This window comes from Pipistrellus hanaki, assembly GCF_964339955.1.
Source record: "Pipistrellus hanaki genome assembly, chromosome: 9".
NCBI lineage: Eukaryota > Metazoa > Chordata > Mammalia > Chiroptera > Vespertilionidae > Pipistrellus > Pipistrellus hanaki.
This window is the reverse complement of record NC_140511.1, coordinates 45,576,623-45,590,632: the sequence shown is the minus strand read 5'-3', so window position 1 is coordinate 45,590,632 and position 14,010 is coordinate 45,576,623. Positions and strand designations below refer to the sequence as shown.

At 37.5% G+C, this 14,010-nt stretch overlaps 2 protein-coding genes across 2 annotated transcripts; both read right to left on the bottom strand.

The window, feature by feature from the left end:
* Positions 1 to 2,597: 2,597 nt before the first annotated feature.
* Positions 2,598 to 3,548, bottom strand: LOC311627731 (olfactory receptor 52H1-like; the record flags this gene model as incomplete). The annotated part of the gene is made up of 1 exon (XM_084894291.1): positions 2,598 to 3,548. The coding sequence occupies one exon, from the start codon at positions 3,546 to 3,548 to the stop codon at positions 2,598 to 2,600; it is 951 nt and encodes a 316-aa protein (XP_084750417.1).
* A 9,030-nt stretch (positions 3,549 to 12,578) lies between these two features.
* LOC311627759 (olfactory receptor 52H1-like) lies at positions 12,579 to 13,520 on the bottom strand (the record flags this gene model as incomplete). The annotated part of the gene is made up of 1 exon (XM_084894319.1): positions 12,579 to 13,520. The coding sequence occupies one exon, from the start codon at positions 13,518 to 13,520 to the stop codon at positions 12,579 to 12,581; it is 942 nt and encodes a 313-aa protein (XP_084750445.1).
* Positions 13,521 to 14,010: the final 490 nt, after the last annotated feature.

Here is a 14,010-nt window from a genome sequence, read left to right as displayed (position 1 = left end):
CCGAAGTTCTTTCGTTTTGCACTAACTCTATTCCTTTTATCTGTGCTTATATCTGTACATTTATTTTAAAGAACAAACAAACTGTAAGTTCTATATAAATCTTTTAGGATTTACTTCATCAGATAAAAAGTACACCCAAAGTTATCTTCCAAGTTGCTCCTGTCTGATTTTGTCTGGAGTTGCGGTTGTCTGGAAATTTTCCTTAAGATTCTTAGAAGCTTTTTGTTCTAAGTGAAAAGATTTTTTAGGTATATCCTCAAATTGTTCTCTTATTTTTTGTCATTTGGAGAGGCTGGGTGAAAAGGGTTTTTGTTTTTTTTTAACCTATTCATACATAGCTTGTTTGTATTTAGTCTATATTCTGCTTGAACAATAAATAATTTAGTTTTAGCTCAAATCTCTTTATATGTACCTTATCATATGTGGCATAAAATTAATGTTGATACTTTCAGCACTCTCATTTGAAATCTCTTTGTCCAAATATATCAGTTAATTAGATAACTATTTTCATTTTACTATGAGCTGTGGTATTGCTGGTTCCTACAACTGTGCAATACTCATACCTTTTCTGCAGCCTCCAATGATAATTTCCTTACAGTCTTTCAAGCCATTGTCAACAACCTCCTCAAGTCCCTTTTAGATTCTGCCTGCTGCCTTATTCCAAAGTTATTACATGTTCTAGGTTTTTGCTATACCAACATCCCACTTCTTGTTAACAGTTTCTGCATTATTTATCTATTGCTGTATCTAATCACCCCCAATTTTATTGGCTTTAAACAGCCTATTATTACTTTGCATGGTTCTATGGATTGGTTTCAATTAGTTTGGTGGTTCTTGTAGGAGTGACATCCCATGCATTGCAGTGAGATGTCAGTTGAAGCTACAAATATCTAAAGCCTCAGTTGAGCTGGATGTTCAAGACGGCTCACTGATATAACTGACACTTGTTGCTGAGTGTTGGCTGGGATTTCAACGGGGGCCATTCACAAGAACATTTAGACATAGCTTATCTCTGTTGCTGGGGATTCTCACAACAAAGTAGCTGGGTTTCAGCAGGAAACATGCCAAAATTAAGCCTTCCAAGAGACTCAGACAGAAGCTGCAAAGACTTGTATGTCACTTCCACTGAACTATTTGTTAAGAAATTCCTAATACCTGCCCAGATTCAATAGAAATGAACTTTAGACTCCAAATGTTGATGTGGGAATGGTAAGTATGCAGTCTACCACATCAACTTATTAAAGGGTAATTTATGTGGACATTAAAATCACACACAATCATGGCAAGAATTCTTTTTTTTTTTTCAAATATATTTTATTGATTTTTCACAGTGAGTAAGGGAGAGGGATAGATAGCTAGAAACATCGATGAGAGAGAACATTGACCAGCCGCCTCCTGCACACCCCCTCCCGGGGATGTGCCCGCAACCAAGGTACATGCCCTTGACCGGAACCGAACCTGGGACCCTTCAGTCTGCAGACTGATGCTCTATCCACTGAACCAAACCGGTTTCGGCACAAGAATTCTTTTTGTGCCAGAAGCAAAAATTATTTAATGAAGGAAGAATAATCCAGGCTGAGAAGATTATTGTAATATAGAGAGATAATTCATAAAATATTTGATGATGTTAAATTTAAAATTGCAGAGTTTTCAGATGGATTATCATTAATACTTGGCAAGAAGCAGTTATGTGGAGCATAAAAGAGAGTTATGTTATTTTCAGATGCAGGAAATTAATACAAGCACCAAATCTATGTGTTTTGTGTTGTTGTTTTTTTAAAAAACAAACAAACAGGACTTTTATGATTTCAGTAGAGCTAAGATTTGTTAGGCACCAGAATCACCTGAAGAACTATTATATTAGCCCTAGCCAGTTTGGCTCAGTGGATAGAGTGTCTGCCTGCAGACTGAAGGGTGCAGGGTTAGATTCTAGTCATATGCCCGGGTTGCAGGTTTAGTTCCCAGTGTAGGGCATGCAGAAGGCAGCCAATCAATCATTGTCTCTCATTATTGATGTTTCTCTCTCTCTCTCTCCCTCCCCCTTCCTCTCTAAAATCAATAAAATAAAAACTATTAAATTACACAGAGGTTCATTGTAATAGAATATAACTTGAAACTTTGCATTTATACAAAGTTTCACAGGTGATTCTCACCCCTACCAAAATTTGTGAACAGCGTTCTTAGATTAATAATTTTCTTGGATGTTCTTAGACTAGGATAATTATTTGCTATTAGCTTTAAAAACTCTCATTTGGAAAGTGTCCCACAAAGGTATCCCAGATTGTTAAACTTTATTCATATCTTTTAACCTGTGGATATTCTATCCACATTATAAATGATCAAAATCATATTCCCTAAGTCTTAAATATATATCTCTAAATGAGATATCTTTTCAGCAGACATAATCTTCTTTAACTTTTTGGTCACTTCTTTTGACATCAATGTCTTTGTCTTGTCTCAATGATCCTATAACACACAATCCATATCTAGGGTTTCATATGTATTTAAGTCATCATTGTAGACATTTTAGCTTTTTAAAAAATGAAAAGTATTCCAGAAGTATTACTTGTTTCCTTTACCACGATCTCAGTCTTATGTCACTGGGTCCTTTTAAGGAAGAAGAGACAGATGATTTTTTCTCGAATTTGCTTTGTCTTCACTCCATAGATGATTGGATTGAGTGCAGGAGGAATGGCTACATAGAGGTTGGCAATTAGTATGTGGAATGAGTGAGGAATACTGTGACCAAAACGATGGGTGAGGACAGAGAACATGGCTGGTGTGTAGAATATAAGAATAACACATACATGGGAACCACATGTATTAAGAGCTTTTTGACGCGCATCCCAGGATGGAAGGTTAAAGATAGCACTAAGGATGAGAGTGTAGGAGATGCCAATCAGAATCAGGTCTGATGTAATAGTCAGTACAGGCACAGCAAAGCCATACCAGATGTTGACAGAGATATCTGCACAGGCGAGTCGGGCAATACCTATATGCTCACAGTATGTGTGGGGAATGATGAGTGTTTGGCAAAAAGGCAGTCGCTTTAATAGGAACACACAGGGGAAGATAATACAAAAGCTCCTGCTGACAATGCCCATTACAATCTTAGTAACAATCCGATGGGTGAGGATAGTGGTATACCTTAAGGGGAAGCAAATAGCAACATAGCGATCAAATGCCATGGCCAAAAGGATGGCAGAGTCCATGGCAAAGCTGTAGTGGAGAAAAAACATTTGAGTAAGGCACCCAGGAAAGGTGATTTCCTGAGGACCTAGCCAGAAGATGCTGAATGTTTTGGGTACACAAGTATTAGAAAGGATGAGATCAGTAGCAGCCAGCATGGAGAGAAAAAAGAACATGGGCTCATGGAGGCTCCGTTCCATGGAAATAAGGTAGAGAAGAACACCGTTGCCTGCAAGGGCCACAAGGTAGAAAATAAAGAAAGGAATTCCAATCCAGACATGGAACTGCTCCAGTCCTGGGATTCCCAGTAGGATGAATGGGCCTGGATTGAAGCTGCTCAAGTTGAATGTGGTCATCATGATCTTGGATTGGATGTGTCTCATAGACTGAAAATAAAAATGTCATGGTTGATTGTTACAATAATCTACAGACATCCACCTCTCCAATACTACCTCCTCATTTTGAGCTCTGAAAAGTAATAAACTGTATGTTTCTCCTTATAAATACCTGCCAAACTTTCAGTCACAATTTTAAATCATAATGGAAGTGGTATCAAAATAATTTCCCCCAGCTGAAATCAGTTTGGCTCAGTGGATAGAGCATCAGTCTGCGGACTGGAAGGTCCCAGGTTTGATTCCTGACAAGGGCATGTACATTGGTTGCGGGCACATCCCCGGTGGGGGTGTGCAAGAGGCAGCTGGTTGATGTTTCTCTCTCATGGATGTTTCTAGCTCTCTATCCCTCTCTCTTCCTTTCTGAAAAAAATAAATAAAATATATATATATATAAATAATAATAATTTCCCCCAGAAACACAAGTCATGAAACTTTGAATTTAGTCCTGCCTTGCTACCAGCAACCCATGAAGGTTTCTAAGAAAAGATGTGCAAAAATAATATTAGGCGGAAAAAATGATTACTAGTCTGGGATTTGGAGCCAGCTTCAATGTGAAGTCCCAGCCCTGGCCAACTGGAGTAACAACTACAGGGTCACATGGGGCAGAATGAAAGCAGGCTCAATGTCTAAAGCCAATGCAGATCATCCAGTCTCCTTTCTTCTTTACTCTTCTCTCCACACTAGAACATCTGCCCTGGTTCTCATTAATGTTTTAGAAAAGTTACCAATCTAAAAATAATCTTTCCTGCCCTAACCAGTTTGGGTCAGTGGATAGAGCATTGGCCTGTGGACTCAAGGGTTCCAGAATCGATTCCAGTCAAGGGCATGTACCTTGGTTGGGGGCACATCCCCAGTAGGGGGTGTGCAAGAGGCAGCTGATCAATGTTTCTCTCATTGATGTTTCTGACTCTCTGTCCCTCTCTCTTCCTCTCTGTAAAAAATGAATAAAAATATATTTAAAATAAAAATAAAAATAATCTTTCCTAAAATCTAAGATTCAAGTGGTTTGATCTGCCACATCAGATATTCCCAGATTGGAAAAGTTTAACAATAAACCTTCTCCAATAATTTACTATGTCATATTTGTCTCAGAGAAAGAGTACAACTTTGCACTCAACCCGCAGAAAAGATAATCCCAGAATGGGAAGCCCAGTAGCCTGGCAACATTATGCAATGGCACCTGTCTAAACAAAATAATGACTCATTCGTGTGAGATTTCACTGAAATACTTGAGCCTTTCTTCCAACTTTTCTATTTTGTGATATGATGCACAAATCTTTTCCACCAACTTCGGTAGTAACTCATTTTCTTTCCGCCTGTTTGTGAGTATTGGGATCCTGCCATCTTCTCTCTGTGTCTGCTGTTTTTTAGGTTGACAAACAGTCCCCAAATGCTGTGACTTTAACTGTGACTCCTATGTTGAAGATTCTTAAGTTTATAATTTTTAAAAATATTCCTGTCTTCTCAGCTTTGGAACTAGTTATCCTATTTCTGCCATTGTTACTTAGAATTCCCACAGCTGCATTCAGCTCCCTCCCTCTAAATGGAGCTTAGTCTAGACAGTTTATTAAAATAAATCCTTTTATTTTTAAAGAAAAGATAATTTATGTAGGATGTAATTGATTTCTGAACATATAGGAAGCCTGAACATCTTCTTGGTTTATTTCAAAGGCTTTTATAACTAATTTGTAAAACCTAAATATGCTCAATTCATTCAAACAATATTTTTAGGTCCTAATATTGTATCCAAATGAAATGGTAACTCATTATTTTGTAAACAAGCAATAAAGTATGATAATTATTATAGTGAAGTATATAATGGCAGCCTGCAATAAGGTAACAGAAGAAATTCATAAATTGACTTTAGAGATGTAAGAAGACAAAAATGGTAGGCTATGATGGATGGAAGGAAGAATAGTAAAATGCATTGAGACATCAGTAAACTTTTATCTCCATGAACTTTAAGCCATTTTTTTCCAGTTTTGTTCGTTTATATTTTGTTTCCTAATTTTAGAAAATATTTTTAAGGAAAGAATATTTAAAATATGCCCATTTGTTTACTATCTAAGGTAAGCAAATAGACATTAACCTGAAGACACATTGCCTGGTAGTATGAATAGAATCATATCTATAGATCTCTTACTGGCATACTTCATAGCTGAAGAATTCGCATAGAACTCATGGTTCTTTATCTAATCAGATCCCATGGCATTATAGTATGCATTATTAGCATATAGTATCTAGATGCCACTTTAAGTTCCTTTACTTATTTCCTTTATTCGGCTTTAAGCAAATATTATATTAACTAACACCAGACCTCAGATGAGAATATCAAAGTGGAAGATGCCATACAGCCCTCACCCATGTCAAAAGCGAGATAATAGTGTGTCAAATGTGTCATCTCCAATTTGACCTCCAGCAATTCTTTGGTCTGAATTCTTTTCCACCTACATTTGATTTTTTACTGTTTCTTCAGGTTATTTCATTTCTCTCTTTCTCTAGCTAACTTCCCTTCCTCTCCAGTACACACCAAGATTTCCTAAACAATATCTAAATTAGGTAAGGTTTCCAGGTACACTCCCAGCACTCCACATTATCCATTCAGAGCACTTACCACACTATTTTTAATTCACTTAGTTTTCTCACTTAATAAACGGTAAATGGTAAGAGAACACATGTCAACTTTACTTATTTTATTGTTCTATTCTCTAGAACCGTGTCTGCTGCAGAAAGTCCAATAAATACTTATTGGATAATTGAGTGAGAGGGTCCACTGGACTTCACACTAATTAATTTGATTATCTAAATAATATTGTGAATATAATTTCTTCATGTTCCCCATCCTACCATTGAGCTACTCAAACTTAATCTTGTACCCTCACAGCCATAATAATATAAGCTCCTATACTTCAACTCTGAGAAATGGAAAATCTGAAAAGTCATGAAAACTTGTTTCCCATACTTAAATACTTTCAAACTGAATTAAGACTTCCAACAAACAAACCTAAGGAATCCAGAGCCACTATACATTACTGAAAGATGTACTTAAAGAAAAGACAAACCTAGTGGCACCTTTCTCACTCACCTTCAAAGTTCTATATACAATGAAAAGGCTCGTGGCTTCACATTACCATTCTTTGTTGAAACTTTCTAGTTGTCACTAACTGTATGTTCTCTTTCACACTATATACTAGCACTGTCTCTATCTTTGATCACATAATCCTGAATAGGATTTTGTCTTTATCAAACATTCTACTCCCATCTTATTGACTGGCCTCTGATTGATTGCTGGGGTTTTTCTCCTCTCACCTAAGACTAGAAATATTATAATAATGTGCCCTATATCTCTACATGTTTCATCTTCCCCAGAACTAAACAAAGATAGGTTCTTTAGTAATGTCTTGATCATGAAGTACTGTGGTCTATATGTTGTATTTTTTTTATTATTATTCTAAGTGTGTCTTTGTGAAGATTTCTCCTCTGCCCCTTTCAAAGAAAGAGCCATGGTTTGTTCATGGGTCACAAAAGGACTATTGTAAGATCCAATTCAGAAAGCAACTGTTCAACTCACTTATATATTTGTGTTTCTCCATGGTGTGTAAGGGTGAATAGATATCTTAGTGCTTGCCCCTATCATCCCAGAAGAACAACAGGACACTCATTCATAAATGCACTCACAAATGTGAACCCATGCTTACGTATCTAAGATAACCTAAAATTCTTTGGGGTGGCAAAGTAAATTCTAATCCCCAGATTGCTGGCCCAGTCTAATACAGCTAGTCTTAAATCAATCTTTAATTATTTTACATGATAAACCCTCACAGCCTTCCATAATAACATAAGATTTTGATCTTCAGAAAAACTTGGAATCATTTTGGGGAGTCCAGTGGAAAGGGCTCAGAAATAAGCCCCTAATAGACACAAAATCAGTATTCCAAGTTCTAATCTTGGCCTTTTCAATTTCCTGAAGCCCACTCTTTTCCCACCTCCATGTCTCCTCTCCACCAGCTCCATTTCTCATCCACTCCACTCTACTCCCTACCAGCTTTTCTCCTTAATAATTGTACATTACTCACCACTGGTGTATACCTTGGAGGTCCTGGTCCTAGAAATGTTTTGCAAAGACAAGGTAAGGACCAGAGAGTGTAGAACTACAGCAGGCACAAAACGGCCCTAGGATCCATGAGGACAGACATAGGAACAAAAGAGTCAGACATAGAATCATGCTCACAGTAGGGAAGAACACAGAGCCTGGAAGAGTGGAGTGGAAATGTACTTCCCTTCTTTTCTCCAGGGGTTAGAAACAAGTGAGAACAGAGGGACCCATAGGCTTCAGTTCCCATGGTCCCAAGTAAGTCTAGGACAAGAGGGAGATTTCCACCAATTAACACTTTCCCAGCTTAGAAACTTACACCTCTGCTCATATTAATGGTGGCTTGGGCATTGTGGAATCCAGGATGGTAGTATACTTGAATGTCAATGGGGTCTTAATCTGGCTTGATCAGTAATTTGGTTTTCACAAAAACAAACCCCGGCAAGAGCCAGCTCTGACATGCACCCAGGTAGAGTCTAGAGCTGCTCTGCAGAAGAGACTGTTTTACTTCTGAATTCCAGCAGAGTTTTATTTCATAGCTAATAATTAATAAACATTGAGTTAAATGAAACTGCTTCTAGCTTTAGATAACAAAACTTGGGACACATTTTTTTTACTGTTCCTGCCACCTCCCCACTTCAGATGTGAAAAGTCCTTTCTCTTCAGATCCTTATTTCAATGTTCATTCTTGTTTGATAGTTCTCTTCATTTTCTTTCTGTCGTGATTCATCACTAACTTTACTTCATCAGTCCATTGTTAAGAGTACAGGCTAATAATATTTTTTTTTTGGGGGGGGCGCACAAATCTTTAACACAAAGTACATGCAAGTCTGAAAACCATAGATAACTAGCCTGATACAGTATCATCCTTCCAGCAGGAAAACCCTTGATACAACCTTTTATTGGCTTAATTAAAAAGTCCACTTCCAATGGCTAGTGACCAAATATCTGGGATGTATTCCTTGTTTTACTCATCCTTTCCTTTGTGCTTTGAAAAATGCTTAACTGTTTTTAAAATCAGTTTCTGTATCTATGAATATTTAGAAGTATTTATTTTCAAGAAGAGTTTTGAGGAATAAGGGGAAATAATTATTAATTTACTGTAAAGAAAATAAGTCTATAATCTGCATAATTTTATTTCTGATTAGATAGAGATACAAATCCAGGTAGCTTTCCATCATGAAAAATAGAGATTTTATTAATTTATTACAGCTTATTTGTTTCAATTCTTACAATCAGAAAATATGTATTGCATACTAATTATGAATTAGGATCTTTGCAGGTGATAGGGATGCAATGATAAACAAGGCAGACACTTACCTGGTCCTTAATGTTACAAAAGAGGAGATAAATGACTAAGTATACAAGCAATAACCTTATTAAAGTTGTGATAATTCCTGAAATAAAATACTACATTGTGCAATAAGAATGTATGCAGAAAATACTGATCTATATGCAGAATTAAAGAAGAAATATCTAAAGAAGGGTAGTTAATTGAAACTTAAATAACAGTTTCCAAGCAAAAAATAGAGAAGGCACTAGTAGTGGAAAAGACAAAATTTAATTTGATGCATTTGAGAAGTTGAAACTAGGCAAGTATTGTGTCATTAACAGCAGTATCAGTCATCCCTGAGGGGTCATTTTCTCCAGCTTCCCCCAAATACAAGGCTGACTTCATTAAGATTCCTGGAATATTTTTTTCAACTCAATATGTAGAATAGACAATTGAGTTTATGACATGTTTAGCTTAGGATAAATAAGAAAATGACAAAAGAAATAATATATCATGGAAACTAAGCTGAATAGAGAAGGAAGAAAGAGAGTTTCTGATGAAGTTTGAATTAGCAAGAATCTTTATTGAGAACCAATATTGTGCCTGGTATTTTCATAGGACAAGGTATAAGAATATGCCTATGACTAAGTTTGTGTCATTAAGGAGCTGATAATATAGATGTGGGTGGATAAATACATAAGCAAACAAGTATAGAATTATTTGAATAATGGCTTGGCCCATCAGTATGGCTCAGTGGTTGAGTGTCTACCCATGAACCAGGAGGTCATGGTTCAATTCCCCATCAGGGCATATGCCAGGGTTGTGGGCTCAATCCCCAGTGTGGGGCATGCAGGAGGCACCCAATCAATAATTCTCTCTCATCATTGATGTTTTTATCTCTCTCTCCCTCTCCCTTCCTCTATGAAATCAATAAAAATATATTTTAAAAACATATCCATGCATCTTGTACTGCTGAGTACAGAATATCTTAGTCCCCTTATCTCTTTCTACCTTCAAATAATATTATGCTGCTCTACATACAATATAAAAACTTGTAGCCAGAACACTTTTGTTTTCTTTTTTCTGAACTGCTCTAAAGGTCATTACAGACCTTTAGAAAATGCCAACACACACACACATATAGCATCTTAGATCATTATGCCAAGTTTACTATATCTTTTTTTTTTTTTTTTTTTTTTGAGAGTAAGGGAGAAAGAGTGGGAGATAGAAACATTGATGAGAGAGAAACATCAACATAGACTAACTGCCTCCTGCAGCCCCTCTACTTGGGATCAAGCCTGGAATTGAGGCATGTGCCATGACCAGGATTTGAACTGATGACTTCTTGGTGCATGGGTTGATGCTCAATGACTGAGCCACACTGGCGAGGTGCCAATTTTACTCTTCATATTTTGTTGTTTACCTGGTGTCTAGTTGACTCTGAGTCTTAGTGATCCCATGAGGTAGAGAACAGTTTTATCATAGGGTCTTCAAAGAGATAGAGATGAAGAAAAGAAAATGCAGCAGTGGTTTACCATTGTCTTTAGCTGCAGAGGGTGTATGTCCAACATACTTGCGCTTGGGTCCCTGGTGCTGCAAATCACCCAAAGCCTACAAAATATAAGTGCGCTGTGGAGCTTTACTTATTACTTCCACGTAATCTAATGTGTTCATCTTGATTAAAAGTATGGTTTCTTCTGACTTTAGAAGACGGCCACTGGAGACTTTAGGAAATAGATGTTTTTGTCCTTGGACAGTTAGTTTTTTAAGAGAAACATAGATTGTTTCCACCCAACACCACCTAATATGCACTCTACCCACACCAAATCTTATTTTTTGGTAAAATAGCAAGATACTTAATAGGACAACACACATAAAAAGAATATCACTTCTGCAATTACTAACTCAAAGAGACAAGGGAGTGAAAAAAAAAACCATAAATGAATTATAAATAAATGTAAATTAAGTGCAAGGTTCTGAGTCTCATGGAAGGTTGTTCTTTTTAGTAGTCTTCCAGCCCAGCCTGCATGGTTCAGTGGCTGAGTATAGACCTATGAACAGGGAGGTCACAGTTGGATTCCAGGTCAGGGGCTTGGATCGATGCCTGGACTGGGGGCTCGATCCCCAGTGGGGGCATGTGCAGGAGGCAGCCTAACAATGATTCTCTCTCATCATTGTTGTTTCTATTTCTCTCTCTCCCTTCCTCTCTGAAATCAATAAAAGTAATTTTTAAAAGTCTTCCATTCTCTGTACTACCCTAAAAACAATGCTTATGTATGTTTCTGAGGACAATGAAATTATTAAAGAGTTTCAACACATAAAGTGACACAATCATGTAAATTGTAAAGTTATCATTTGGGCTTTTATATAGTGAGTGGATTAAATGGAATGGGGTTGGAACTCCTTTAAAAAGATGTCTTTCAAATATTCTCCTAGAAACAAATAATTGATAAGGGCCTCCGACAAGTTTGGTTATCATGATAAAGGTAAAAATTGGCTGTATTTATCCGCTGGAGTGACTTATAAGCACCTCAAAATAAAATATTTACCTCAAATATCAAGTTAATTTTGTCAGATAAATCAAGGAGAAGCCATAAGTTTCTGGCTTTGAAATTCATGTTTGTGGTGGTGCCATTTACCTCAAAGGAAGATGGAAAAAGAAGAGCATTTCTTATGGAGGATGTTAAGTGTGTTTCCAACTCAGTTTTAGAGGAATTAAATTTGAAAACTTTGTGAGCCATTCAAGTGAGTAGATATCTAGGAGGCAAATCAATAAAGAATTAAGAATCAGACAGATCTAGTTTTAGATCCTGAACCTACTAATTGTATCTCTGCAATCTTTATAAGTCTCAGTTTCCTCATCTGTGAAATGAATTAACTAATATTGCCCTCTCAATTATTTTAATAAGACATATTGATACTTGTAAATTATGGGCGAAAGGTAGTAAAGCTTTCTTTGGAGCAAACATAGAACTGAAAATAGTTACAAAAGATGATCAACTCTGTGTAATCTGAGATGGTTTGGAGAGAAGTAAAGGACACAGGAGGAAAAGTTAATGATGTATAGAATCAGGACTGGATTGTGAAGCAGTACATTTGACAGTTACAGTAAAGAGAATTGACAGCTACCTAAAGAGGAAAGGCAAGAGGTTTCTCCCCTAATTCAGACACTGAGAAACACAGATATGAGTTGCATGTTAGGAAATATCTAACCTTCACATATCACAAAATCAGCAAAAAGAAAATGTAAACCTTAGACTTAGTGCTCTTTTATAACCGTGATCACCTTCTTCATACAAGTGGAAAGGAAACAAAACCAAGAAAATCCTTTAATTTCTACAAGTCTCAAAGATTTTCTTTCTCCGATCTTACTCCTGACTATATTTTGCAGAACTCTAAATATTTAAATTAATAGAGTTACTTCTCAATTTTTGTTTATTTATTTTTAATTGTGTCATTTTTAAAAAAATATATATTTAATGTTGAAAGTATTACAGATGTCCCCTCCTTTGTCCCCCTCCACCTGGCTCCTTCCCCATGCCAGGCCTTCTTCTTATGTCTTCCTGTGTTATATAACATTTCATCTAATCCATTTAATCTAAATTCTGCCTTCAGTGACCCTCCCCACTCATTGTGTCTTCTTCAAAGAGAAAAGAAAAATAAATTTTTCCTGAATCTGCTTGGTCTTCACCCCATAAACAATAGGATTTAGAGCAGGAGGAATGGCCACATAGAGATTGGCAAATAGAATGAGCATGTTTCGAGGGACACTGTGTCCAAAGCGATGAGCAAGGATGGAGAAGAAGGCAGGTGTATAAAACATGAGGATAACACAGACATGAGAGCCACAGGTGCTGAGGGCCTTTTGGCGGGCTCCCTGAGATGAGAGGTGAAAGACAGCACGGAGGATGAAGGTATAGGAAATAGCAATAAAGATCACATCTGAGATGACGGTCATGAGAGGCACAGAAAATCCATACCAGATGTTGACGGAGATGTCAGCAGAGGAAAGCCGAGCAACCCCTATATGCTCACAGTATGTGTGTGGGATGATACGTGTCCTGCAGAAGGGTAACCGTTTCAGCAGAAAAACATCTGGCAGGATAACAGAGAAGCTCCTCACAACAGTGCCCACCGAAAGCTTGATGATCACTTGTGGAGTCAGGATGGTGGTATATCTCAAGGGGAAGCAGATGGCCACATAGCGATCAAATGCCATGGCCAACAGAATGGCTGAGTCCACCACAAAGCTGAAGTGGAGGAAGAACATCTGGGTGAGACAACCAGAGAAGGTTATTTCCTGGGAGCCAAGCCAGAGGTTACTGAGAAGTTTGGGCACTGTGGCAGTGGACAAGACGAGGTCTGTGGTAGCCAACATAGAGAGGAAGAAAAACATGGGCTCATGGAGGCTGTGCTCGACTGCAATGAGGTAGAGGAGGATGGAATTGCCCACAATAGCCACGACATAGATGACACAAAAGGGAATCCCAATCCATATGTGGAACTTCTCCAGGCCAGGTATTCCAACAAGGATAAAGGAACTAGGGTTGTAACAGCTCAAGTTATACATAGTTTCTTCAGTCGGGGATCCACTGGTTTTTTTTAGCCCTGAGGACAAATCAGCTGTTAGAATGGGCTATGAAAGACAATTCCACTTTGGTACTGCACGTGGTTGAGGACTGCACTGTCACTCACATTCAGGGTTCCTACATGAAAGTACCTTATGTCCCCTAGATGAGCTGGCACCTAGAGAATTGACTTGTTATTGCCTCCTTTTCCTTACCATTAACCCTTCATTTTTATATATTATATATTTTAATAAACCATAGGAAATGGTTATTTTTGTAGGTCAGAAATTTCATGTGATTTGTTTCCCATTTGAACCAGGGCCTATTCTCCATAATCTGCCTTAAGAAACTGTGTCCTTGTCTTCAAATGGGAAACAAATATGTGTATAAGAAAGAGGTGTGTGTGAGGGAGGAAAAGAGGAGAGAGAGAGAGAGAGAGAGAGAGAGAGGGGGGGGGGACTAAATAGGAGAAACACTGACCTTTTTAAATGA